Consider the following 27,898-nt stretch of genomic DNA (forward strand, 5'->3'; position numbering starts at 1 on the left):
GGTTGTTACATGGGCACACAGATAAAAACTGTCCAAGTTAGAGAGTCTGCTTAGGTTAAAAATACCTACTACAAAGAGCTGTGGTAGTTCCCTGATTTTATCAGATTAAGAAAGGGCTGTCAGCATGAATGGACTCTACTGAACAAGACCAGGACAGTGATTCTTAAAATCTAAAAGAGAAAAATATGTTAAAAGAGATAAAGTTTATATATCCATTGGAAAGACATGAGTCATTTCTTAAAGTAGCCTGAAGTGAGGAGAAGCATTGAAGATTTATCACAAAGTGTCACATACGATGAGCACAGAAGAGCAATTCTACTGGAAAAAAAACAAAAAACATAACAAAAAACAAACCAACAATAACAAACAAAAAACAAAACAAACCCCCCCACAACAACACCACCACCACAACAAAAACAAACAAACCAACCAAAAACAAAACAAAACAAACAACCCACAAACCACCAACCAAACTCACCCAACAGAAATTGTCTCCTGGAACACACATAGATTTATTATACTGACTGTAAAAAAAAAAAAAAGCACTTACTGTACATTATTATACTATCATCCTCACTTCCCTACAGGATTAAAAAACTGATTTTACTAAGGGCTTGTGGAAATTAAAGAAACAAAGACAACAGCGGAGTTCCTATTTTGAGGAAAGCTTATGCAAGTGTCCTCTGCACCAGATCCAGACTGCATGCAAACGTGGTTTCATCAGGGTACATGCCAAATTCATCATCATGGGAGCAAGATTTAGAATTCACAAGAAATCCTTTTCCAGTTTCTTCCACAAATGCTGCTTAAACTGAGACAGCTTCCCCTCAATTCCCTCCCCTTTCCCCATATAACTAGCTGGAGCAAGACCATGTATGTCAAATCCATGCTGGTAACAGAAATGTATTTACTAGCCTAATTCAGAAAAATGATCTAACAACTAAAAAAAAAAATACCAAAACTGAATTGAGAGCTGTAAAAACAAAGCTATTATCTTATTCATAAACATAAATTTATTGTATATTAATGCTGTGTTTTACATACTTCTCTTACCAACTTTTATCTTGAGAGGAGGAAAGTTTTTGGAAACTATATTTAAGGATTAGCCACCCAGACAGTGAGCCTGAATTGAGCAGCCTGAAGCTTTTATTGAACAAAGCCTGTGGGAACAGTGCACAGAAGAGGAGATTCTTCCCAGTACTCTGGATGATCACTAAGTGAAACAGCGTTTTATAGCCAGTAAACGTTTAGTTGAAGGCATCTTAACACTCACACAGTGTTTATAATCAACATGGACATTACTGTTATTAACAGTGAAGAAAAGCTATTTTTGAGCTACAGGAAATGAAAAAAGATTGGCAAAAAGAAATGGCATTACATTCAGGGTCACTTTCTGATTATCTGGAACACACAAAAAATTTTGATTACATTTCTCCCTATTTTTCAGAACATTCTTCACATCTGAAGCAAATCTCACGGTTTTTAAAGCCAACATTTTTAACATAGTTTCACAGCAGGATTAGAACAGAGCCTTACAGAAAAAAAAGCTAGTTTCAGAAATCTGAATGGAGGTTATTGACTCTGTAATAGAGTAATAGTCACAAGAACGAAGGGTTATGGCTGAAGTTATAGTCTTACAATCATCATGTAATTATAAATAAAAAATATTTTAGGCTTTATCATGCAAACCCCCTCAGCATTTTTCTTAGCTAATGCTTTTCTTCCTCTTAGCCGTTATAATAATTTTCTGTTGAACAGTTTCTTACAAGATGTTCCTTGTCTGAGTTGTACACCAATTTCACAAGCTCACCAATTCCATAACGTTGCATACACAAGCCTCACTCTAGTTTTTCTATTAAACATTATGGGCATTTTTTAAAAAATATTTTACAGCAAAAACTCAATCCTCTTTATCAGTCTTTGGGCTTCATAAGAAAGAGTAAAAACTTCTGAATACTAAATAGACTTGAAAAGTAAGTATTATCTTTACATCTCATTCTGAGCGTGATGAATGAGCAGTGGGTAATATATTGCAATCAAAATACTTGTCTTTTTAAGTGAATGAAAACTTCTAATTTTGCACGCACCACAGAATGAGTGAGATTCATCCACCTCATTTTAGCTACTCCCAAATAAATCACCTAGAATAAAGCTGGTTATATGGGTATCTTTTACACTACAAGAGGAGGCAAGGAGCTTCAACAGCTGACTCATTTTATCTAATCTGAATATGTATCCTAGGACAAGTCAATTAAGTCTCTGGAGGTGATTCTCTCTCCCCATTCTGGCCTAGATGACAAGCCAAGGACAAAGTAAGTACCAAATGTCAGAGTGATCAGCAAAAAACAGACTGCAAAGCCTTCTTATGTTTCCTCCTTGGCGGGTGTCTTTGGAACGAGAGGGAGTGTAACATTCTTGAACTGGAGAAAACAGACAATCCCTACTGCAAAAGACTCAGACAGTGGACAAATAAAACTGTCAGTCATTTTGCATAAGCTGTTGCAACAAGCCTGCTGACTATATCTGAAAAAGGCAAGTGAAGCATCTAGGAAAATACAAAGTCATTAGCTTGTGCACATAAGCATGCAAGAAATGGAAAAGCTAAATAAAAAGCAGAAGATGGAAGGAAGCTCATATCAGAAAACACTACTCTCTTTTATTGCTGAGATAAATTACCTATTCCCAGAGAAAAGCATGCAGTAGATTTAATCCACCCTGCAGAATCATTTAATAAAGTACCATACAGGAAAGCTCTGTTTCAGGTGGAGTAGATGGGTGTTAGCATGGAGGCTATACAACTGATCACACTGAAAGGGCTATAAAGTGAGAGGAGACTCTGGAAGATGGCCAAAATAACAATCTTGGGACCAAGAAATAACAAATAAATTAATTCATTAGTGACCTTGGCATACGGTAAGATGTTAACTCATGCTGCCAATTCAGAAGACAGCTGGGTCAGGAAGGATAGAATGACTTTTAGGACAAAATCATAGGAAAGGATTTCAAAAAAAAGGTAACTGAAACCTGTGAATGTTTTAAAGAAAATCACTGAACACAAACCCAATCTCTCCAAAACATGCCTGAAAGGGTAATGTGTTTGGCCCACTGGGGCCAAGTGTTTTTAATCCAGGTGGAGACAGATGAGTTGTTCACATTGACACAAGAACAAAATGTACAAACTGGCCACACGTAAATGCTAGAAATTTTAGGAAAATCTTTAACTAGAAGTAATAGGCCTATACAGATCTCAAGGAGATGATGGGACCACAAATTGCCATTGGTATCCCCTTGCTATATCGAAGAATTATGAGTACATAAAGCTCCTTGAGCCTCGTGAATAAGTCATGGGGACTGGTTGGATATGAGGTTTTTCTCTCACTCTGGAATGTCTAAAAACTTGTACTTACCCAGATGACTACTCATTTAATAAAAACCACCTCATGTATTTTGCTCTTCAATCCCCAATTACAAGTAACATTGCTGGTATCACATCAGAAGAGCAGTAATCTCAAAAACTGTTAGATTCCAGTCAATTCAATTACTATACTTCATAGTTTATGAGCACAGATACCACATGAATAACAGTTTTAATGACTTTCAATGAGACTTACACAATTTAGGCATATGGGTATTTGTAAAAAAATCTGATTTACGTTCCTTTTATACAGAGAAAGTATTTGGAATTCACAGTTATGGACACAGGTTTATAAACATTTCCTGAAGCAGGAAGAAATTTTCAAATCCGTGTTCAACTTTACATATGATATCGCCATTCTGTCTCAGAGATTAAACTCTGTCTTAATCCATACTTCAAAGGGAGCAATAGGAGTATTTGTGTCATAATACCAGTACAGAGAAAGGTAACAGAAAGGTACAGAAATGTACCTTTCTTTTTCATTCCAAATACAACTTCATTACTATTCCCAAACTTAAAGTTAAGCCCTATCCCTATGTGAATTATAAGGTATTTCATAATTCTGGTTGAAAGAAGCTGTGGACAATGGTTTGCTGTAATTCCATCAGCACTATTAGAATAAAAAAAAAAACATGGACTCACAACTCCAGTGATTCAGAGAAAGATACTTTCACTAGTTCCTTAAGACAGTTAAAATATTTATCATCTTTGTCTCCAGCCTTTTTCCTTTTTTAGTAGATCCTTAGATCTAAATAACTGGAGGATTTATATATGTGTTTACATACATATACATATACAGGATATCATTATACTTCGACATGAAAGCAAAACTGCAGACAAAATTTACAATAAATACAGACTTTTTACTATATCAATAGATATATGCCATAATATAAATTGTTTACTTAAATTAAACTGCTGCAGATTCTGGCAGGCAGTAAAGCAACAGTGTAGACTTTGGTATTTAAAAATACAGTACAAGGTTAGTTTTCCAGTTCTGAACTGGAAATATCTTAGGTTTTTGTAAACAGTATTTCTAAGGTTTCATTTTGCTTTCATGCAACAGCACACAAAACCTATCGAAATGCAAGAATCTGCATATTTTAATCTAATCAACAGTGCCAGACACTAAGAATGACAGAAAGGTACCAGTACTAACATTTTCACAGGCTCGACCATACCAGAACACAGCCTGAAGCTCTACTACCTTTGCACTTGTAAATCAAGATTGTAAATGCTGGTTTAAACAACTGCCTGCATGGAATATACTACCACATGATTGAACACACTTTTCTCCAGTGGTCTGTAAAGATTTCATACAGACCCTGGGGCATGCATTTCCAGGGTATGATTCTCAGTGCTGACGTCCAGTTATCTGGAGTAAGGACTTTGCTGGAATGCTTTCAAACTCTTTACTACCCACATTACCTACACGCCCTTCCCACTGAAACCTGAGACAAAGAGGGGACAGAGGATGTCCCAATCTCATTGTGATGCAGAACAAGGACACAGTTGGCCTGGTGGTCACTCAGGCCAGGAGCTGAGAAGCATTCCTGCACCCCACAATTAGCTGTAGCCTCATTAATTTACACAGTATCACACAGGAACTCTCTACAGACAGTGGCAGTCCAAATGAACTATAGAATCATTTAGGTTGGAAAAGACCTTTGAGATCATTGAGTCCAACCATAACTATCCTCACTATCAGACTGTATATTCTCTATCTGCAGTCTTCCGCTTCATTACGTTCCAAGTGAATCCTAGAGACACCGGCCTCCTCAAATACGTGACCCTGGCACGTGTCTAAAGCAGGTTCCTCCAGTGCCCTGAATCAACCAGCTCTTTTGTAACATAACTGTGTATGACCACATAATCACGTCATAACACATACACACACAGAATGCAAATCAAGGCTGCAAAGACAACTTTAGCTCTGGCATTACCTAACTTCAAAGAGCTCGACTCCACAACATAAAGGGGTCTTGTTGGTTTGCTTGGGGTTTTTCTTCTTGCTGGGGGAAAGGGAAGGGGCAAAATGGAATAGCGGCGTAACATAAGCCTCAGAAAGCAGACACTCTATTGTACAGTGCTGTAGAGATCCATCTGGCTGTCAACAACGTGTATCAAAACAGGACTACACAACTTGAGATAAGAAATTAAGCACCAGTTCTTCATCTTCATTGTATGGGCAGTATTACACGGTTACTGTTGAATAGCTCACTCTACCATCTCAAATATGTCTGATGTCTTCCAGTTGAAGAGACAGGTTCAGTGACCTTATGCTCTTGACTATATTTTAATACAGAGAATTTAAGCTCCTTTTTTCTCATAAATTACCTCAACATGCGCGCTACAATTTAACCTCGGTCTTTGTTTTAACAAACAATAAATGTACCAGTTCCTCGTTATGCACAATTTCTCTATCCTGTTACCTCCAATTTGTGTACTTCCCATTTCTGGCTTCCAGTCCCTCTTTCACTTTTCTTTTTATTTCTCTGCAATTTCCGTGTACGCTATTGTTCTACAATTCTATTTTCACTACCTCTATACTCTGCCTGCAATAACCACTCTTCAGTAATGCATTACCTTTTCACTGGGCACAAAGGATGCACTTCACTGCCTTAGGATGCTCATGTAAGGTAACTTAGGAGCTAATGGCAGCATAAATAGACAGTTCTCTCCTAGTGAAGTGTCACCTTGCAATCAGCTGGCTCATGAAAGACCCAGCAGTGATAGAATCTGGGTTACACCTGAGGGCTGCAGCCTAGCTGCATTTTCCCTGTGAGCTGAAATAGTTAAAACAAACAAAACAAAAGAAAACCATCAAGCAACCAAAAAGCCTCCCATGGTTTGATGTCTGTTCATTGCAGATCATATAAATGCAGGTAAGAATGAAAAGTACATGTTTCTTTTTTTCCACTCCTACTGAATTACATAAAGATAGTGGATTCTTCGGTTTGAAGTACTGCAAAGACATCTGAGATGACACCACGCTTGACATCCCTTGACACAGGCAAGCATTCCAACCAAAACCAGTTTTACATCTTCCTGTCTTGTAGATAGATGGATTTAGGTACATTATATATTACTGTCAAAGCAAGGCAACAGAACAGAAATCTGTGTCAACTCCCAATGTGTTTAAACACTCCCAGTTTCAAGAAAGCAGGGCTCAGTTTTTACATGGGAATCAAAGCTCTGCTTTCCTGTAATTGCTGCTTGCCTTGGTATTTGTCATAGCACTTTCAAAACTTATGAGAAAAAGAACATCCTGTTGAAAGTTTTCAGATTTTCTCATCAAAATGTCAGAAAATAAGATAACAACGGGCAAGTCTATTTCAGACTCTTCTCACTATTCTGTCCCTTTTGCCACTTCATTGCGGTATCAGTTCACTCTTGCTCACATGAAGACAGTTCTGTCCTGGACATATTTGAACAGATTAAGAAAAAGTTCAAACAACGTTCCTGTCTTTTCTTGCGGTAAAATAAAGTAAATGTCAGTCAAATGTAAGATACTAGAAATTTGTTTAGACTGACAGAGCTAGGATTTAGACTACTGAGTTCGTGAAGCTAAATCCTGTATTCCAGAGATGTACAGACTCACCAGAAAATTTCTTAGTAGCACTTTTTTAAATGCCTGACTATTAGACTTGCAGCCATTGAAAACATGGAAGTCCTGGAAGCTCCAGAGATAATTTTTTTTTAATTAAGTATATACACTGTGAAAGGCCAGACAACTACTGTAAACAACAGAAACCATTTACAGAATAGTGCAGTTACCCTCCTGCTGCCAGCACAGGGATATTCCAATACAGGGTACCCTCTTTTTGAATATTATGAAAAAGTAAACAGACACTATTAGCCATTTTAGGAAGTTCCAAATTTGCTTAGCAAAACTGAAGATATTTGAGGATATTTAATCGCTGCTCAACAGTCCTTAAAGTAGAGTGGCACACACAAATCATGAATCCGCTTCTCTTTCTCCAAGTTTGCCTTTCATCTGCTTAGAACAGATGTGGTGAGGCCAGTACTACAAAGTGGAAGGCTGCTGACTCATCAGTTACAAGTCTCCAAACAGTGTTACTTGCTTTTATTTAAGAACTGTGATAAAAGTCTTCCATAGCTTAAAAAAACTTTACATGAATGATGTAATTCAAATAAAGTTTTAAGAATTAGTTTTGAACTGCATGGTATCATCATAAATGGACAGCATGCTGAAAGGACATCAGAGACAATGTAGTGAATTATTAGTGCTTAATTAGTGCATTAGATCAGGGAATCAACAGGATTCACTTTAACTGTGACACACAAAGGGAAGTTTACATCACTAAATAAACTGAAAACGTAGCTTGTAAGTCAGACTTACCATTCTTGGTCAAATACTGAACATTCGTCATCACTCCTTCAGTGTAAGCCCCTGGTTCATAATTGTCCATCTCACCCGAAACAATATGAGCTACTCTTGAAGCACGTCCTCGGATTGCACCAGCTGCACGATCTAAATTGTCCACATTCTGCTCTCTCAGTGCAATGATACACTTGTTTACATCCTCAAGAATATGGCTTTCTGCAAATAGAACAACATTTCTTTTAAGATGGCATCTCTTACACAATCAGACACATTTTAGATTCGGAGTTGATTGCATTTCCACCACACCCCCCCCCGCCCCCCCCCCCCTTTGAAGTGCACTGGCCAACACAGTCTTGGATAAAAAACTTATGAAATACGGATATGAAATCTACACTGAACTGCCCCTTACCTTCTTAAAACAATTTCTTGATTCCTAGAATTCGAAAGTACAGTAATACTCTCTTATAAGCAACAGTAACAATGAAATATTGAGTCAGAAAGTGTTAGAAAAATATGAAAACCACAAAACTTTACATATGTAGTGATTATTTGCAGAATAAAGGAAAAATTCAAGGGATTAAAGCTGTTACTTATTGTTGAAGCATTCTCTTAAGCCACTGTGACAAAAGGTTCCATAATGAGATGAATCTCCATTGACAAACAAATGCTCTAACAACTAAACTAACTTCTTTTATATCAATACGTTAGGATATTCATGCTAAATCAAACTGATGTGAATAGAAAGAGCAGTATTTTTGCCTGGTATTAAAATTACACTATTACTTGTTAAATTATTGCAATACGCATCATTATTACAAAATGTATATTGATTACATAGTTTCCATATGGTTTACATTTCTTCTTATTTACAGTAATATATTTACTGTATTACCATGTATATTATCGGTTTATATGCTCTTGGTGACATTCAAATAAATATGTGCAAATATGTATCTATACCCACATACTTCCAGTACCATTTATCAACATATTAATACAACTACTCAGCACTGGCTTTCCTCCTACAGCTACACTATTTCACTGTGTCTTCTTGCCACACAATACTTCCCCTGTTCAGCTACCTTTGTCATCACCTAATGATAGAATTTCTCTTTTCTATTATCATGCTTTCATTCCTACAATATTTTTTTTCCTTATTAGAGTTTTCTTCTTTAGAATTCACAATCACCTTTCAAATTCAAAGCCACATTGAGGAAATTAAAAAATTCTTGTTTGCTTCATCTTTTCTACAGTATGGTTACTGGCTTATTGTCAACTTTAGTTAAATGTTTTGCCACAACCTACCCAGAGCCTACCCATTTTTAGTTTACTAATTTAAACATATAAATGCTGTAGTCATCTTCTACCTGTCCAAACATACATACACTCAAAATTTTACCTTTCTGGCATAAAACAGAACACAAACTTTGGGAATAGACAGGGAGATGCTGCTAACATATGTGAAACAGAACATCTGACACAGAACCTCTGAAAGTCAAAATTCTCTTAGACACCAGTTCTTGGATGAGACATTAAAGAGGTTAACAGTGATTCCCCCTAGTAAAAAGCTTTAAGAAAAAAATAAACATGCACAAAATCATCCTATTACTAAAGGGCTGAAAGCTGTAATAAAAAAGGGCTATTCAGCAGTAGCACTAATAAAAAAAACCCACAACACAACAGTATTTATCACCGTAATTTCTATCTTCTGATTATAGACAACATCTAACATTCAGAGGGCTTCTTCAATATTTGGTAACAGCAAAGAAACACATGGGAACTGAAGAAGTGTATTTTGTACAGATAACCAAAGAGGCACCTAAGGATGGGCGCTGAAATAAGATGACTCTGTCTTCCTTACAGATCAAACATGCTTATATCTGGCAATCACCTCCCATGCACGTAGAACGGCAAAGCTGCTTTTGCCATTTCCTGACTTTTTTTTTTTTTTTTTAAATGGTGGTAGTTTCCCTATGTCAAGACAAATCGAGCTGACACACTTCCACACTAAAAGGCACCAAACACTCAGTACAGAAGAGACACTTCACTTATCTTGAACTTTTCTTTGCTATTTCAGTCAGCTCAATGGGATGTAATGACCTCACTAAAGGGAGTTTGATGTCAATTTGTGTCTAAGACAGCTAGAAAAGAGAAATTATTATAACACTCATAAATACAACATGAGTATGGTATATTAGCATTTCCAAGTCACCCATGAAAAACGTGAACAGTTAAAAAGGAAGAAAGATTTGGCTAGAGGAAAGCACAAGGAGAAAATCGTTGCTTAAAGACTGATGGCAGCAACTGTTGGGTTTACATGGTCAGAAATTAAAGTATAGATAAATGCAGAGGGGTGCCAAGCAAAGAGGAATTATGTAATTCCTCTTCTAAAATAAATAATTACCCTTCTGTTTTTCTGAACATCCATTTTCTCAACATTTTTCAAATGTCAATAGTAAAGCTGTATTTGTAGTATTTTTCAGATGGCAACAGTAAGGGTTGTATTTGTGCTTAACAAACTATTTTTTGATACTCAAATATATAGTAACAGAAAAAAAGAACATCAGCAGGAAGGATGGAGATGAAGGAAAAAATACTGGTACTAAAGTAAGACTGGTCATAAAACGAAAGGGTAACAGAACTGAGTAAGAATTCAGATCAAACTAGAAGTCAGTATCAGTAATGTCAAGAGTTACAGACAGAACAGATATGTTGTATGCTAATATTCCCATCTATACCACCAATACCTAAGGGCATATTACTTTTTTTTTCAGGCAAAGTAATGTATATATAGAATTTAAGTTATGGTATAGAGAGTAATACCATAAAATATAATTAAAGAACAGACTATGTTCATGGCTTTAAAGCCATAAAGCTTCTTAAAAGCTTCCATATTAGTTTTGGTATTGAATTTCCTTTCCTACACAGATCTAAATTCTGCTTTATCTCTCAGAGAATGTAATACAAGAGCATTAAAAATGCAAGATGTGAATGCAACAGATTTGCTCTATCTTCAGAAATATCATTGTGAAACTTCTCTTGCACCAAGCCATTAAATTATTCAGAGTTTACAAGTTTCTCTTTAACTCACATGACTGCCATCCAGTACATCATTATTAAATTACATTTTAAGTTATACAATAAATTGGACAACCACAGTAACTCAGACAGACAAAACACACCATTAAGTAATCCTGAATTACTAACTCTGTCTGGCATGAGTATCTTGGAATTCTACCGATGCAAGAATTATGAATTCTGATTCAGTTTATTAAACTGCTACGTCACAAAATGCCTCTGTGAACGTGTAGTGTCCATGTCCTTTCAGGTACAATATCACCAATCTCCAAGGTCAGAAGAAAAAGCAAAGTTTTGTAACAGTGACTTCGTTAGCACTGTTTGTTCAGTCTGTGCATATTCTGTAACTGAACTCATGGACAAGCATCTACATGGTAGTAGGGCAACGAGAGGACTGGCAACTATTTCAGTTCCACCCAAGCCAAACACAACACGTGAAACTGTGAAAGAAAGGGTCAAATGACAAGATGTGCAAAGACGTTCCAGGGGCTACCCTGTGCTGTACAAGTTAACATCTCATCTCTCTTTTTTCAGGCACCTCTTCCTGTGTGCTTTCCACAGCGGGAGGCTTCCGAACAAACCAGTTTGTGAATGTGCGCAAGGTTGAAAAAGGCTGAAGCGCTGTAGGATGACGTGCACAGAATGGAGGAGAAAGGACTAAAAAAACCCTTCTTCTTCTGTATCTACCAAGTGAAAACTCACTAATGGAAAAACATAGTTAACTGGTTATCTTGTGTGATATGAATCTGGAGTAAATTAAAAAACAAAAACAAAACAAAACAAACAAACAAACAAAAAAACAACAAAAAATACTGAAAATACTGCATTGGCCTAGAGGGAATACTGTATGACTGGAACACATGATAGAGAGCTCCCAGTTTCCAAACCCTTCTAAGGTATGTCAAAACCAACACTTTCCTGGAGAAAGAAAAAAGCAAACTTGAAGCAAACTTTAGAATCTAATTATCAAAGCCCATAATAATATCAGGGAATATAAATTAGAATGGGATATATCCTTCCAGGTACTGTTTCAAAGAAGACGAAGATGGACACAGATTTTATTAATTGTATATTGTCCAACCACTTGTACTAGAAAAGATGCGCAACATCTTTTCTTGCTACATCCATACATTGTCATATGTAAGGGGTCAGTTGAGAACTTGACAAATGTCGTACTTGCATCATAAACTCACCAGCTCTTGTCAGCGTGATGGAATGCACAGACAGTGCACACACTCAGCAAGCATAAATGACCTTGTCCCCACACACAGGGACTATACAGTGTCAGCCTTTCTGAATATCCATAGCCAACACGCAGTCTCTCACAATGTTCTAAAGCTCTTCTCAGATGAGGTACTTCACAATCAATACGACACTGCTTAACTTAATTTTCCCAAGGCACAAACAAGCTTCTGTATCTGCCTTAGCACATCTAATGGAAAAGGAGAGAAATCCGCACTAATTAGAGTCCAGCTGAGATTGTTCTAACCTGTATCTATTTTACACATGCTTCCACCTCCTGTACAAAATGCATTAGATCAACTTTTGATTTGCATCCAAGAATCCTACTTTCCAAAGCAGAAAAGGAAGATTAGGATGATGTACCATCTCTTTGTCATGAGCCAAAGTATCTAGTATAAGAGTTAATTGTAACAGTTGATTGATAGATGTTTAAAGAAATTGTCAGATTGCCATGGTCACCACAGCAATTATCACGAGTGGTGCATTGTACCTTCTGATCTTCCTTTGGGATCTTGGTGTTAGTCATACTGGCTAAAAATCATCTCTCAGCTGAGCTAACCACTGGATAATAAAACTGTCTCTGACAAAGCCATGACTCAGACTCTCTGGGACAAAATCAATAGCTCTTCCTTTGCATGTCATCTGAAGAAAAAGGCAGGCGATGTCCTTCCACTCCACTTGGCACTGATAAGGCCTCAGCTGAAGCACTTTTTATTAAAGTTTCTCCACTAACTCAAGAAAACTGTGGACCAAATACAGACATTACAGAAAAAAGAAAAATAATTATTAGAGATTTAAGAAATACAGTATATGAAGCAGCATTAGAAAACTCAATTTGTTTGGTCTCCTGAAGACATGATGGAAAATAAAACATACTTTCCTGCAAGTCCTAAACTGTAAAAACAGATCTAGAAATGTATGCAGTGGTAGTTTAGCCTGACCGAAATGATTTCTGTCTTTTACCATCTGTTGGCATGCTAAAATGGGAAGCAAAGGAACTGTATAAAAATCAAACTTCCTTTCAGACTGCTCCTGTTCCCTGGACATGGTACCTTACAGTGCTACTCAGAAAAGGATTCCAAGTTTTCCAATAATGGCACTACCTAGCATGGCAAAAGACATGCTCCCGCAGACTCATAACACTTTGGTGAACCCTCAAAATTTCTGAAAACAAATAATTATTAATAATATCCATACTTAGATTTAGCAGTTTCTAGTGTGAAAGTTAAGAGCACAAGACCACTAAGTGGCAGATGCAAGCCTCAGTATGCAATTCCCTGTTATCACTCCTCTTGCATTCAGACAAAAAAAAAGTTGCATTTAATTCCCACCTTCTTCCTAGATACTGAAGTTCAGAGAATACTCAAGGCTGAATCTCCATGAGCAATCTCATGAAATAGATTTTCGTGGCACTTGGGGCTCTTTTAATATATCTACATTCTACAAGCAAGACACTGTCGCTAATCAAAAAGAAATCACTGGTAATCATTTAATGTTCAAAGCCCCTGGCAACTTATATAGAAGAATTTTTAAATGAATAAGGAGGTAGAGAAAAAGAATTAATCAGAGTAAGGGAAAAAAATATCCTTTCTTCTCTGATTTTATTAACTAAATATATTTTATCTGCCAAAACTAAGAAACTAGATAATAATTTCTGATATTACTGGCCTGAGACTATTAGCAACAAAGAGTGGTATTGAGAGGCAGGGTTCACAGTGGTCTGATATTTACTCAAATGCATGCAAGCTGGGTGCTTCCAAAATGCTCAGTTTTCAGACACATACAGCTATAACACAAACTGTACATAAATGTCTACTGCCATGTGCATCTTAAAAAACGCAAGGAGGAGGACTGAGAAAGGCTTCACCTCAGTTTCTGAAAAAATTACGGAACAAGACCTCAAGGCATTTCCAGGCACCTGAAGGACAGGAAGATGATTAGAACAAACAACATTAGATTAACCAAGGAAAAATCAAGCATGGCCAAACTGATTGCTTTCAGTGATGAAGGACTGGCTCTGTGGATGAGGGGAGTGCATTGGTTATTGCTTATTTCATGAACATTTTTGACACAATCTGCCAGAGCCTCCTTACAGGAAAACTAGAGTGATGGTGTCTGGGTGGGTGAACTACAAGGTGGATGAAGCAGCGGTCAGACCATCAGGCTCACAGCAGAGTGGTCAGGAGTTCAAAACCAAACTGGAGGCTAGTCAGGACAGATGCTCTTCAGGAAGAGTTGATGCTGAGGCCGACATTGTTTAACTTCTTCATTAACATCCTGGGCAATGAGGCAGAACACATCCTCAGCAAGTGTGAAGGTGGCATTGACTCGGCAGATTGGCTGGCTGGTGCTCCAGGAGAGGGGGCTGCCATTCAGTCCAACTCTGACAAGCTGGACAAATGTGCCAACAGGCACTTGGTCAGAAGTTTAAGCAAAAGAAACTTAGGACTTGATGTAAGGGGGGAAAAAAAGGAAAAAAAAAAAAAAAAAAAAAAAATCTTCATTATGACTACGTGAAACACTCGAAAAAATTGCCTGTGGAGACCAGAAATTAACTGATGCAGAGAAACAGGTGCAAATGTTTTTGGTTTTGAGGTGCTAAATAAAATATATTATTATTACTTTTAGACAACACTCAGAAAGTCTGCCACAACTATGATATCTTCCTGAAAGGGGAATTATGATGTCAAGAGAGATCGGATTTGGGAAAGTGCATACATGAAAAGCCTCCTGAGTTAATAGATATGCCTTATGTTAATGGGTACTAGGCTGAAAGGACAAATTTTCCTGAAAGAAGAACATGCCTAGGACGTGTGCCAGAGAGTTCCAGGAAAGAGTGAGCTAACTTGGAGAAAGGTAAAATCTAAGTGTCCTGTACTGTGGGACATAAGCACAGAAATATGGTGGCTATCTCAAGCAGTGAGCTGAAGGCTGCAAGAGAAAAGCTACAAGACAACAGAAAAGGGATGGAAAATTAAGATGAATGTGGGCAGAGGAAGGAAGAGATGGAATAAAGGCACCCCCCTAGGCAAGGTACTGAGAGTTCATCAGGATCCATCGCTATCTGTGTAAGTTCCTATAGATGCCTTTTGAAGGAAAAGGGAAGCAACACTTTAAATTGTATAATAAATTTCTTATTTATGTTTTTAGAAACTTCAACTTGTACTCTGAAACATTAGCTTCAGTTCCAGTCACAGAAAATACTAACTGAAGTGTGTATTTCTTTCACATTTTACCTTAGGGTGAACAAAGCACTGATTGAGTTGGCAGCCTCTCCTTAAGGTTCATTTTCATTCACATGTGCACGAATGATTCCAAGATGTTAGCATTTAAACTCAAGAAAGCTAAAAAGAAAAAAAACAAAACAACAACAACAAAAAAAAACAACAACAACAAAAAAAAAAACCACAAACAACAAAAACAAACAAACAAACAAAACAAAAAAAAAAAAAAACAAAACAAAACCAAACCAAAACAAAACAAAACAAAAAAACACAAAAAAAACAACCAAACAAATTCCCCACCACATTAACAGCAAGAAAGAATCTCTGGACATAAGAATGTTTCTTAAAGTGAGTATCTATTAATTACAGAGTTGGCAGCCCAAAACCATCAGTTTAACTGGCTAACGTAGGTTTCAGATTACAGAAAATTTCTCTCCCTGCATGAGTGAGAACCTTACAGCAATATTAATCCTTTCCAGAGTCTTATTTCTTTCCCTCATTCATTTTAACATGATTACAATAAGATTTGGTTGGTTTGAGACGCTAACTGCTTGTACTTCAGTCCCTGTCCTCAGTTTCTTGGGCACAAAATTCAGCCTACAGACAGGTTCCTGGATTGTCAGCTTCCACTTTCAGCATCCAGATGTATTCCAGGATCTTGTGGAAATAAAGAGAGCACAGTCTAATTCTCAGTATGATTAAGTCTTTCTTCTTTCCTAGCGCTTTACATGAGCCAGGCTCTGAGATCTCTGAAAATGAGGAAGTACACTGTAGAAGCATATAGGCCATCTTGATGTCTAGATAAGGATCTGGAGATAGGAAAGGCAGAGAAAATGTCGACTAGAAGCGTGGACACCTGGATAGGCAAGAGGTGCCCCTTTCTATCATCTGGCTATAAAGAGCTGAGAATGTTTAGCTCAGTTTTTATGCTAAAAATTACAGGAGATGGCTCACACTCCTGTTATCCATGATAATACACAGGACAGCAAAGAATTTCTTATGTATTAAAACTCTGTAATATGATGCTGACTTTGTACGACGAGAAGGGAAAATGAATGAACTGGAAATGGTAACAGGACAAGAAAGAGAAGACAACAAGGGAGAAGAAGAAATAGAGCATTCCTGTTTAATCCTTAGAGATCACCATAACCACAAATCACGTCTGCTTCCTGATTCCCAACTGCTACTAACTTCCAGAATGTATAGCAAATTTTACTCAGACTAGCCATGTGTCACCTATGAACCTAGGTAACTATAACTATTCTCTGTTAAAGAGCATTCTCTTCACCAAAGTAGCTATAACTGACATACAGTAAAATTTTTCAAGGAGTGTAATTTACCTTCCTAAAAAACAAAGTCAACAACTTCAGCTTCTTGAAGTACAATGCAATAAAACCTTTCAACTTTAATTTGACCATGGTAACTCCTGATAACACTGACTAGAAGGCCATTTGGCCGAGACTAGAAGACTAGGTAGCACTGGACGAGAAGACCTCTTTTTGTCTCAACTACTGCAGACAGACTGCTAGTACAACGTTGTATTATTTGTACTAGAATTCTCATGGTACATGTACACCTCTTACAGCTGATCATAAATATGGGGACTGACAAATGGCCTCCTCTTCCTCTACCATAGCAACTAGTACTTCAGTGGACCTGCATATACACTCCACTTTGCTCAAGTGCTCCAAAAAGTGCCTCCATCATTTAAATACCTTTACATCTGATACAGTAAACGCTTCCTGCTTCCAGACAGATCCAAGAAGATTTGAGTTAATCAGCATACATCCCTCATCTCCTATACCAGCATGCTGGAAGAACATTGTCAGATAACCTTATCTCTGCATTAATAGGTTAATTGACTCTGGTCTTTCACTTCTTCACTGAGGTGTGAATCTGGTGAACGAGAGATAACAGTCAAAATGAAAGAGGCAAGAACCTGAAGGTGGTGAGGGGAAAAGAGAAAAAAAAAAAAAAAAAAAAAAATTCACTGCCAGGTTCACCAGAATAATGAACAGTTGTTCAGAGAGGTTGTAAAATCTGTGTTCCTAGTCTGAATTCAGTGTGGACCCAGCTATAAGCAGTAGGATGGACTAGGCCTTGAGGTGCCTTCCAACCAGAATGATTTTATGACTTTGTCATATAGAGGGAAAAAAACAGTAAGAATTGCCAGCCAAAAAGAGCATAGGCTAAGGCTGACAGATCCAGGCTCCATGAATTACTGAAACATACCTCCTCTGCATCAGCAAGTCATTTTACAGATTTGGTGATAAAATTCTTCAGAACATTTACCACCCACTGTCAGCCTTAACTTAGACTTTTCTTCTCAGTTTGTTACCTTAGATGTAATAATTACTTTTCACTCTTCCCTTTAGCTACTGGATAATGGAGAATTGTTTGCAAAATCATGTCATATTTTCCTTAGTATGTGGCATCCAGTTCATAAAACACACAGGAAAACCATTGCCTTTATACTCAGTCTGGTCCTGTTCCCTTCACTCACACAGCAATGCACAACCAAAGCACTGATATTCTCCTCAGAACATTCTCTCTCAAAAATTACAGGAGACAGTTTCCCTTTCTGTCAACTTTATAAACCCCAAGTAAACATTCTTAGAGGCTTATTTTTTTCCAGTAAATGAACTACAAAAGGGGAGAGACTGTTCTTTGGATTTTTTTTTTTTTTTTTTTTTTTTCCATTTCTTCATTCCCATCAGCTCTTCAGCAGTCTACTAGAACTGTCTGGGGGAGAAATCTTAACTACAACAGAGGATTCTCCTTCAGCATATGAGCAGGAGACTGTGTGTCATACACAAAATTCTCCACAAGTCGTTGTTTGGTCTTTTGTGCCCCACTTGACTACTTGCAGAGTTTGCTTACACAGCTGACAAACTAAAGCAGATAGAGGCTAAAGAAAAAAAAAAAAAGTTGTATTCTCAGTGCTATGAAAGTAGAGATTCAATTTTCCATATCATTTGCTCTGCCAAAAGAGAAGAGCTGAAGTCTGCAGTTTTATTGCCTTAGGTGAAATATGAGTTGGCCCTAAACAGGGCATAAATAAATCTGTTTTCTGCCCTTCTACGGCTGGGAAATGGAAAATTTATTGTTGCTTTCTAAATTCTGCATTCAAAATCCAAATCTAGCTAAAATATTATCTAACTTCATGAAAATATCTCTTAAAAACTCAGAAAGGCCTTGATAAATCATGAATACTTAAGTCTAAAATGGCAAAGGTAATATTTTCTAAATAACAGATTATCTAAAGGAATTAATTTATGCCAGAAATTACACAGAGTTTTTCACTGAGCTCCAGTCTTATCTCACTGAAAGTGAAAGTCTTTTGAACAGTGAAAAAACTAGCCACATTACAGGGAAATAGTTCACAGCACATATCTAAAATACCAATGTATATCCTAGTTAATAATTTCAGGGTAGATGCTATAGAGTGAAGAGCTGGCAATCTTCCTAGTTTGGACTAAACTGCATAAAAGAAATTTGCAGAGATTTGGTCAATTTATCACCTTCAAAAGATTTAATTTCCTCAGCAGGGGGTACAGGGTGGGTGGGGATTAACAAACATGAAAATTTATCATCTATTTTCTTCTGCTAGATTAGTGGTGTATAATTGGAGACCTTTTGCATTACCTGTTTTACAATGTGTGCAACAAAGCAGACCATATTATGTTAAATGGTAGCTATTTCATTTATGTCTATAAAATATTGTCAAAAGATAATAGCCATCTGTCACTCTTAGATAATTGTTCAGGTGAAAACACTGACTTGATGATAATATTTTCTTTTAACAGTTTTATATCTGCTATACTAAACATCTGATGAACACCTAATAATTCTGTTTGACACAATAACCAACCCACAAATAGGACAAATGTTAACAGATGGAAAACATTTAATTGACAAGAGATAATCTTGGCTAGGAAACTCAAAATTCTCCAATAAAAATGATATATTCTAAACTGTGGTAAATTTGTCAGTTTTTCCTGGTGGAAGCATTATACTCATCTGTGAATTGCACTGTTTACTGTTGAAAACAGCAACCTCTCACAATATCAGACTTGCAGAAAGAAAAGCTGCCTTTTCATTAGATCAGTTTTTCCACTGAAATGTAAGCTGGTATCATTTTTGTTGTTGCTGTTGGGGGATGGGTGTTTTTTTGTTTTGGGCATTTGGGGGGTTTTGGAGGGGTTAAGATTTGGGGTTTTGTTTTTTTTTTACACCACCATGCACCACATTTCTGGGACCAAACGTAAAGTATCTGCTAAGCTTACTGGCAACAGAAATCTAGACACCTAAGTCAGACTTTGTGCAACCCACAAATTCAATTAGGTACGTTCCTTCATTTTGCACTTCCCTCCCCCCCCCCCCCCCCCCCCCCCCCCCCCCCCCCCCGCCCGCCTCGACGTGCTAAGGATTCCCAGTTCTGTAGCAAACAGGCACATGTCCTATTCAGCTGCTGGAGTTTCCAAAAGTCAGGCTGCCTTCTGATCATCAAGCAAACCTCATTAGTATCCTACCACTTGCTATGAAGTTCACAAGGGGGGACCTTAAGGGAACAAATCCCATTCAACATTCAGCTTTTGCTCATCACGTGCATGTGTGTCTGTCTGTTTTCTCAAGTTTCATTTTGAAAGAAAATACGGGTTTGACATGCTGCACACTAGCCTGGCTGGCTATCTTTCAGTAGTAAAAGCACACAACAGAAGTTTCAGAACTACAACACAACTGGAACCAGCTCTCCCAGATAAAGATTTCCTATCATATCCTGGAAACAGAAAGTCTGGCATTCTGCACCATAGTAGCACCATCACTTTAAACTCTTAGTGCCACTGATCAAAAGTCCTCCCTTATCATTTGGTTGTGCTTATTCAGATATCATTTTTAGAACATTTGTGTATGTTTCCAGTAAGCCTCATTACAATAAGCAAGCAAATCAATTCCTGCAAAGCTGCACAAAACCATTAAAAGCTACTGCCACAGCTGCAGCTGGAAAGCTATTAGCAACCAAGCTGTTAGCAAATAAACACACAAAAAATTAATCCCAATCTGCATCAAACCCATGCACCTTAGACCATGCTCCAAAGGCTGCCAGATTTTAACTGAGCCAGATCAAATACAAAGTGAATTCCAAATGGATCAGCCTTGAAAACTCTGGAAGAGGATGCCAGTAGTTTGCAAAGCTTGTGATGAGAAACACATCTTTCAGATAACTAGGTTTCAGCAACAACTTACTGAAGTTCAGTAAAAAGTAAGCAGAAATTCAGTATGAAATTTGAGTTTGTGGATGGAGACTTTGAGTAATCTAAATGACTAAATCCACTGATGAACTGCACTACGTAGCTCCTTAGTCCTGCCTACTTACTGAATTAACACATCTGAATGTTCTTATCCTCTACAGCTCTGTAAGAAGTTCAACACTACAACGTTCCCATAACCTTATGTTGTGGATGAGTGTTTTAGACCACTTAAAGAATTACTGTCAAAGGTATCATCAAAATGATTTTAATGTGAATTTGTAGAAGTGCAGTTTAATAAAGTTTGAGAGCAAGGTTCACCCTATTACTTACTATATGGAAGAAATGTACGAAGAAAATCAAGTTAGAATCAACTTACAATGATTTACACAAAGACCAGAGATGTAAAAAGGTAAGGGAGACATTCCCATTGAGTCACTACACCAATTTATCAGGGAATGGGTATATAGTATATACTGAAGCACTATGTATTGTCAAAACAAAAGCTGTGGCCGTAAGTGAAATGAACTACATGTCACCAGGACTGGAAATTCCTTTCAATTTTAATTGCGTTATCCCAAATGACCTTTAGAACTTCAGTGCGTAAAGTGCCCTCTTCACCCTCTCTTATAACTGCTGTTACAGTAGATTAAACCCACAACTGAGAAACGTGTGGTGCAGAATGTACGATAGTTACCATACTGATTAGCATAAATAAAAGAAGTCAGGTCTCCACCCTGTGAGTTGAACTTGTTGACATGTGAACTGAATTTTGTTCACGCTGGCAATGATTACTGCTGTGAGAAGAATAAGAGATCCTTTGATGCTTAACCTGATCTCCAGGGGAAGGGTGCTGGTATCATTCCCTTCATTATTCCTGGAAAGGGAAAACAATACAAATCTTGTTGGGGCTTTTCCGGACAAGTTACCCCTTAGTGGGTCAACTTGTTTAACTGCTCAGACTAAAAAGAAAAGTCTCTTTTCCCCACTCGGAATATTTCTGTTCTGTCACTTTAAATGTAGTTGAGCTGAATAGTAAAGGTGTCTTTGCTCCATCAGGGCCAGTTTGAAATAGATTATATTAAGTACCGTGGTCAGCAAACCTCCGGCTCTGCTGTAACAGGGGTGAATTGACCCTAGTGATTGATATGTTTTTAATTCCCTATACTAAGGTTCTGGCTGCCACTTCATGTCCCATGTCCCATTTCTATGGTTTTCCCTTTTACAAAAACTGAGTATCGTGGATGAGCAATGATAGGAAATCTAGGTACGTGCTTCCTCCACAACCTTCAAGTACCCATGAGCTGTTGTAATTCTTTCTTAGATTGGGGTATCTGCAGTTGTTCTATTGTACTTTAACTGGTCCTTGACATTTCTTGGGTGGGAACTCAACTTCTGCTTTGCGTGGGGCTTGTCGCGCTGCTGCTGCCGCTTCCCTCACCATCTCATGGGAAGTTCCTCTGATCAAAATATCATCTATATATTGATATAGTTTCATACCTTGGGGGAGTGAGACTGTTTGTAAAAGTTCTGTAAGCACAGCATGAGCCATCATGGGAAAATGTTTATATCCCTGGGGGAGTCTGCTAAAGGCGTATTGTACACTTCCCAAGTAAAAGCAAATCTCTCTCTATCCTTTTCTTGTAAGAGGAGCATAAAGAACATATCTTTCACATCTAGCATTGCCACCCATGGGTGTGCAGCTGCTGGCATAGTAGCTGTTAAGTTTGCAATGTTTGGGAACCTGTTAGCAGGGCTGTATTATCATTCAAGAGCCGGCAGTGAATTATTAAATGCCATCTCCGATTTGGCTATCGAACCAGTCAGACAGGTGAGTTATATGGGGAGTGGGTTCTGGAGATAATCTGTTGTTTTTCCAAATCAGCTATTACCTCAGAAATTCTGTTTTGTGCTGCAGCACAAATCAGGTATTGTGGTACATCAGTAATTGTTGAGTGCGGGGGCTGCGCATAGTACATGCACTGCAGCCTCATGGATTTTACCAGGGTTGGGGTTGCCGTTTGAGCCAAAGGACCACACACTGCCATCCGGCAGGCAAGAAGAAATGTACAGAAGAAAATCAAGTTAGAGTCAATTTAGAATGACTTACACAGAGACCACAGATGCAATAAGGTAAGGGAGATCCTCCCATCGAGTTACTACGCCAATTTATCAGGGAAGGAGTGATTATGCATCCTACACAACTTGACGTAGCATTAATTTAATGTCTATTAGCACCATTATGGTAAATCACAAGATTAGGTTGTATGATTTTTAACAATATTTAATCATCAACAGAGTGATTTAATAAAATTTGCTGTAATCAACACTATAGTTTCCTAAATTGAATGCACACACAGAAACACACACAGAGATATAGAGGTTAACCTATGATAGTGAATTACTGGTAACAAATTATCTTCAAAACTTCACAAAAATCTATCTGTAGCGAAGTATTCACTCTTCCCTTTCATCAGCAATTGTCAGCAGATGATTTTTAAACCCTTTTCCTTTGTTGGCACCTACCAGTGGACTGTCTTGGAAGTCTCTGCAAAATCTGTTCTCCAAAATTCCCACGAAATCCACTCTGAGAGGCATCCCAACTCAGAGGGAGATCCTGGGTCCCAGCCTGCTGCAATCACGGAGAGCTCAAAGGGTCTCACTTAGGATCTCTGTTTATAGGATCGCAAGATGATTGACTTCAGTCAGTATTTTTTCATTTTGGCCGTAACTCTTGTCAGGTAATTCTGGCACCTTTCAGGGCGGGCTATGACGCAGGCAGCAGGAGTTTCAGGTACGGTTAGGGAGTGCCTAATTCCTAACTCACAGTACCTATAACCAGAACAAGAAAGTACCAGATTGTCCCAACTCACTGAATTTATGGCCAAGTCAAGAACACAATGTTGGCTGGTCCTAACCTCACAACGTGGCCCGGGGTGCTCTTCTTCACCACACCTTAGTAACAGGTACACAAAATCTTGAATTAGAAAATGCTAATTTGAAAGAGCAGGTTTTTATGGGACAACACTTGTCAAAACGGTTTCCCAAATTCAGCATATGATACATGGTCTAATTTGCTGGCTAGGATATGGCATACCTAAACAAGCAGTCCCTCGGAATGCAACAATTATCTAAGAAGTATAATATCATTATAATGTTTGCTCTTGAGTCTATGCAATCAGCATTACAAGAGTAATTTGCATTTAGATCAGTGCATCAGGGACTGTCTGGTACTCTTGGGGCAAGGATATGAATATCAAAGGGAGGTAGGAAGCAACAGTAGGTTCTCAGTTAAAACAAAATGGATACAGTGAGCATCAACAAATTTCCACAAACAAGACATTCCTCTAAAGGAAACTGAAAGCAAATTGATGAACTACTAGTTGTGACATGTAATGTATCAAGTTCTATTAATCTCGATAACTGAGTAAGAAAAAATGATTGCTATGGTGATAACTTTTAAGGCATTTGGTAGGAATCAGGGGAAATGGAAACCTATATATGTTTCTGTTGGACAAACTAGTACTATCTTGGATACAAAATAGAACAGAGAGAGATCCTAACATTATGTAATTAGCAAGAGTCAAAATACCTTTGTAGAGTAGAAAGCCATGTATCACAAACTGGAGATTTTTAAAGGCACTAGCAAAGAGTGGGATAAGTTATTCATTTGGTAACTACATACTGGATTCCCAAAAGGCTTTCAAAATGTTCAGGAATACTAGCTGCGAGACCAACTCTGAGATGCCATGGGATGACAGATTTTCCTAGGTGTTACTTCTTATAAAACAGAAAACAAGGGCTAGAAATAAGCAGACAGTTTTCCTAATTAGGTAAAACCAGTGGTTCCACAGGTATTGGCTCCGAAACTGTACGATTCAATACTTTCCAACATAATATAAAAAGAGAGTACTTAAGTTATAAAGGAGGGATTTTGCTTTTCACATTTAGGATAGTCAAAGTTGACAACAAAGAACTGAAGATGGCTATCACAGTACCAAGTGATCAGTCAATAAAACACACCACATTCAATGTCAATAAATTCAAATTAATGTGTATAGTGAAAAAACAGCCCGAAGTCTATATAAAATACTGAACTATAAAATAGTTACTGCTATTGAGCCTAGAAATTTCTGAAGTCAAGAAAATTCTAGAAGCACACTAGCTCAATGATGATTAAAAGGTAAACAATGCTAGGATTTCCCAGGGAAGACCTGACAGTAAAGAAAAAAGGGGCTTACCATGCCAGTACAGACCATGATATGCCTACATCTTAAATGCTGTGAATAGTTCTTGTCCTTAGTTCCATCTAACAACACCTACGTCTGTAAGCAGCAGGACTAAAACCAAAACACCCTAGTTCTTCACAAAATACGTCTCTAAATTGTTGAAATAACAGTTATATAATGTTAGAGAAGACAAATGGGTTAAAAGAAAGCGTATGAGACAGTAGAGGATATGTCCAGCAAAGGCAAAGTCATACGATGGCTTTGACAACTTTCAGGTGGGTCATTAAGCTGCCAAAAGCTATACTAGCAGAAGCAGACTTTGCATGCTCAGTGACACACACATCAAGCCTTTAGTCTTGCTCAAATAGGGGAGAACTCAAAGCTATTTTCTTACACTCCACATGAGAACCGTGAAGAGCGAGCCTGACTGTTTTAGCTTAGTGAATTCATATTTATCCTGAAGCACATTATATACAGGCCAAACAAATTTGAGATAAATGGTATTGAAAAATCCACTGTGTAATTTACCTTTCTGTTTGAATACCATTTCACGATAAATAAGTGCATACTTCTCTACTTAGATTCTTGCTTTTATTCTCTTTCAAAAAGCATGGCATGGTATTTTGCTATTGTAGGTGCCAAAAAAACAGCATGAAAACATTATATTTCATCTTAAATCTCTGAATAGCACCTTGGTTTTTTCCTTATCTCCATAGCTATGCTAAGAGTGAATCTATAATTGGCAATTTTTGTGATGCATTCATCTGTAAACATGCTACATAGGCTGGAAAAACAGCAATAAAATGAAACAGAACTTTGAACCATTGATGGAAAACTAATTATATCAAGAGAGATAAGCGAGCCAGAAATCCCAATCATTCTCTTACTCCTTGCCCAAGTATTTACAGTATATTTTACACTTTACTTTGGGTGACTTCAGCTGTCCAGACTGCCAACTGAATGACTGTAACTGTCCAAAGTAATTTAAAACATGAGCCCGATAAAAACCTAAAATTTAATGCTATTAATACTTACAGACTGAGACCTGGCCTTACAATTCACTGTATGAGTGCTATCCATCAAGTGTGGGTTTTTTTAACATTTTAACAAAGTCACAAGGTTAAAAGGGTGATCTCTGCTTTCCAAACAAGCAGCCCAGAGCATCTTAGACCTCTTAATACCAGAGTCCTCACTAAGAGCTTTCCAGTATCCATAACGAAGAAATGGATGGTATCAGTAAAAGGGCATTATAATGTATGTTTGGGTTTTTTGTAAGCAGTAAAAAGACTGTTCTCCCACCCATAAAGAATATGCTTGGTTGCTAGGGGCTTGGGGGGGAGGGGGGGGGGGGGCGGGGTTATTGTTTGAGTTTTTTAATCTAGAAGCATTTAGTAACAAACTTCAGACTCTTTTTTGTTCTAGAACATGAAAAATGTTCCAGTGTGATTGTAGTTTACACAACAGTTCTACAGGAACCAGAACAAGGGCTTCCCCTTCCTCCAGAAAAAAAACCAAACCTAACCACTATGATCCAAATTACCTTCACAAAGGAACACAGAGAAGGCACAAGACAACAAATTCCACATCTTACCCATGAAACGGGCACTAAAACCAGGAGTTATGAGGCACCACTGACACTCAGGACTCATCCAGGAAGAGGCCCTTCTGCAGAGGCTTAAAGGCCTCTCACATTGCTCAGCAGCAGAAACCATCACAGACGAGGAACAAGGTAGATTTTTCATGGCGGCAGAATCAACAAGCCCAAGATTTTGTGCTTTGTGCTTACATGTGCACTTACCAAAATGAAGCAGGATGTCTTTCTGCAGGTAAGTGGCATACAAATATAGCTACAAGTTGTGCAAGATTCTTAACTAAAACCTGCATGTGGAATTTAAAGGAAGTACACACGTTCAAAGAGTGCAATGGCTCTGTTGGCTCTGACAAAGGAAACAAATTTTAGGTGACCACTAAATCTAACTATCATGGTAGAGACCTCCGACAGTCACAGGCCATCTCCACAGATGGACTTCATTGTACTATGACACATGGCAGAGTACTTTAAGCTGAAGACAAACATATTCACTCATGACATTTGATACAGCATAATTTTATGGTTTTTATGATCTGTTTTTTTTTAAAAACTGGTATTCTACAAACAGCCTAACTTTGTCCTCCCTTAGGGGTTAATAAAAAGTCAACTGTAGTTAATAGAAACAATCTCACTGAAGCAGAATCCTGTGTTCATGTAATACCTGTTTGCTCAATTACAAAAGTCATAGGTAAAGTCCAACTACCACAAATTGAGAGTAATTAAAATTAGAGATGAGAGCACTTTACTCACAGTAATTCAATCACACACATACAAATGCACAAACATGCAATCAGTCCTATAATTTACAGTGATGTATGACTTGAAGTGAACAGGCTTAATAGTGTCATTTGTGGCTTCGGTGAGTTCATAGTACTTTGTTAGAGTACTACAACGGCAAAGTTACTGCAAATATCTGAAGTAGCAAAGTTTGAGATGTTTCAATAGTCCTCACTCTTCCTACAATATACCTAACTATTTGCTAGCAGACACAGGTAGGAAATAAGTAACTTCTTCAGTGAAGCTCCTTAAAATCTACTGGGTGGCCTCTGTGCAAGCTGTTCTGCAAGGAAAGAAAGATTTCACTCATTAGGCTTGCTCCTGTAAGACAAGCCTAAGAGAAAGACGGAACTCCAGAGTCAAAAGGCAAAACCTCAAAGACAACAGAGTAACACACTAGCCTGATTAGCCCACATTACATTCAAGAGTTTCTGTGTGGCTTAAGTACAACCGTGTATTTTGGTAAAGAACAAGTGACTAGCAAAGCCTAAAAAGTTCTGCCTGGGGAAGTACCTGAATTGCAATAACCTCAAACTAGCACCTTCTTTAATGCAAGCTTAGTGTAGGTGTTCAGAAAGATGAAAGCTAGCATACATTCCTCAATCACTGAATAAACCCACAACAGCATAAAGTGCATCTGGAAAAAATGCAAAGATGTCATCCACTGTTTCTGTTTGCAAGTGGTTCCACTGAATTACAGACAAAGCATTAGTTTTATAGCCTTACCTGCAATGTGCTAAAATAT

General features: G+C 37.8%; 1 protein-coding gene across 1 annotated transcript in view; it reads right to left on the bottom strand.

The window, feature by feature from the left end:
• Positions 1-27,898, bottom strand: part of CTNNA3 (catenin alpha 3) — a 519,632-nt gene that overhangs the window by 112,165 nt on the left and 379,569 nt on the right. Inside the window, exon 12 of the mRNA XM_032994547.2 lies at positions 7,779-7,979. Coding sequence (XP_032850438.1) covers positions 7,779-7,979 — 201 coding nt within the window. The remainder of the gene's footprint in view (positions 1-7,778; positions 7,980-27,898) is intronic.

The sequence above is a fragment of the Tyto alba genome, unplaced genomic scaffold (genome assembly GCF_018691265.1).
Source record: "Tyto alba isolate M040663 unplaced genomic scaffold, T.alba_DEE_v4.0 Super-Scaffold_1, whole genome shotgun sequence".
NCBI lineage: Eukaryota > Metazoa > Chordata > Aves > Strigiformes > Tytonidae > Tyto > Tyto alba.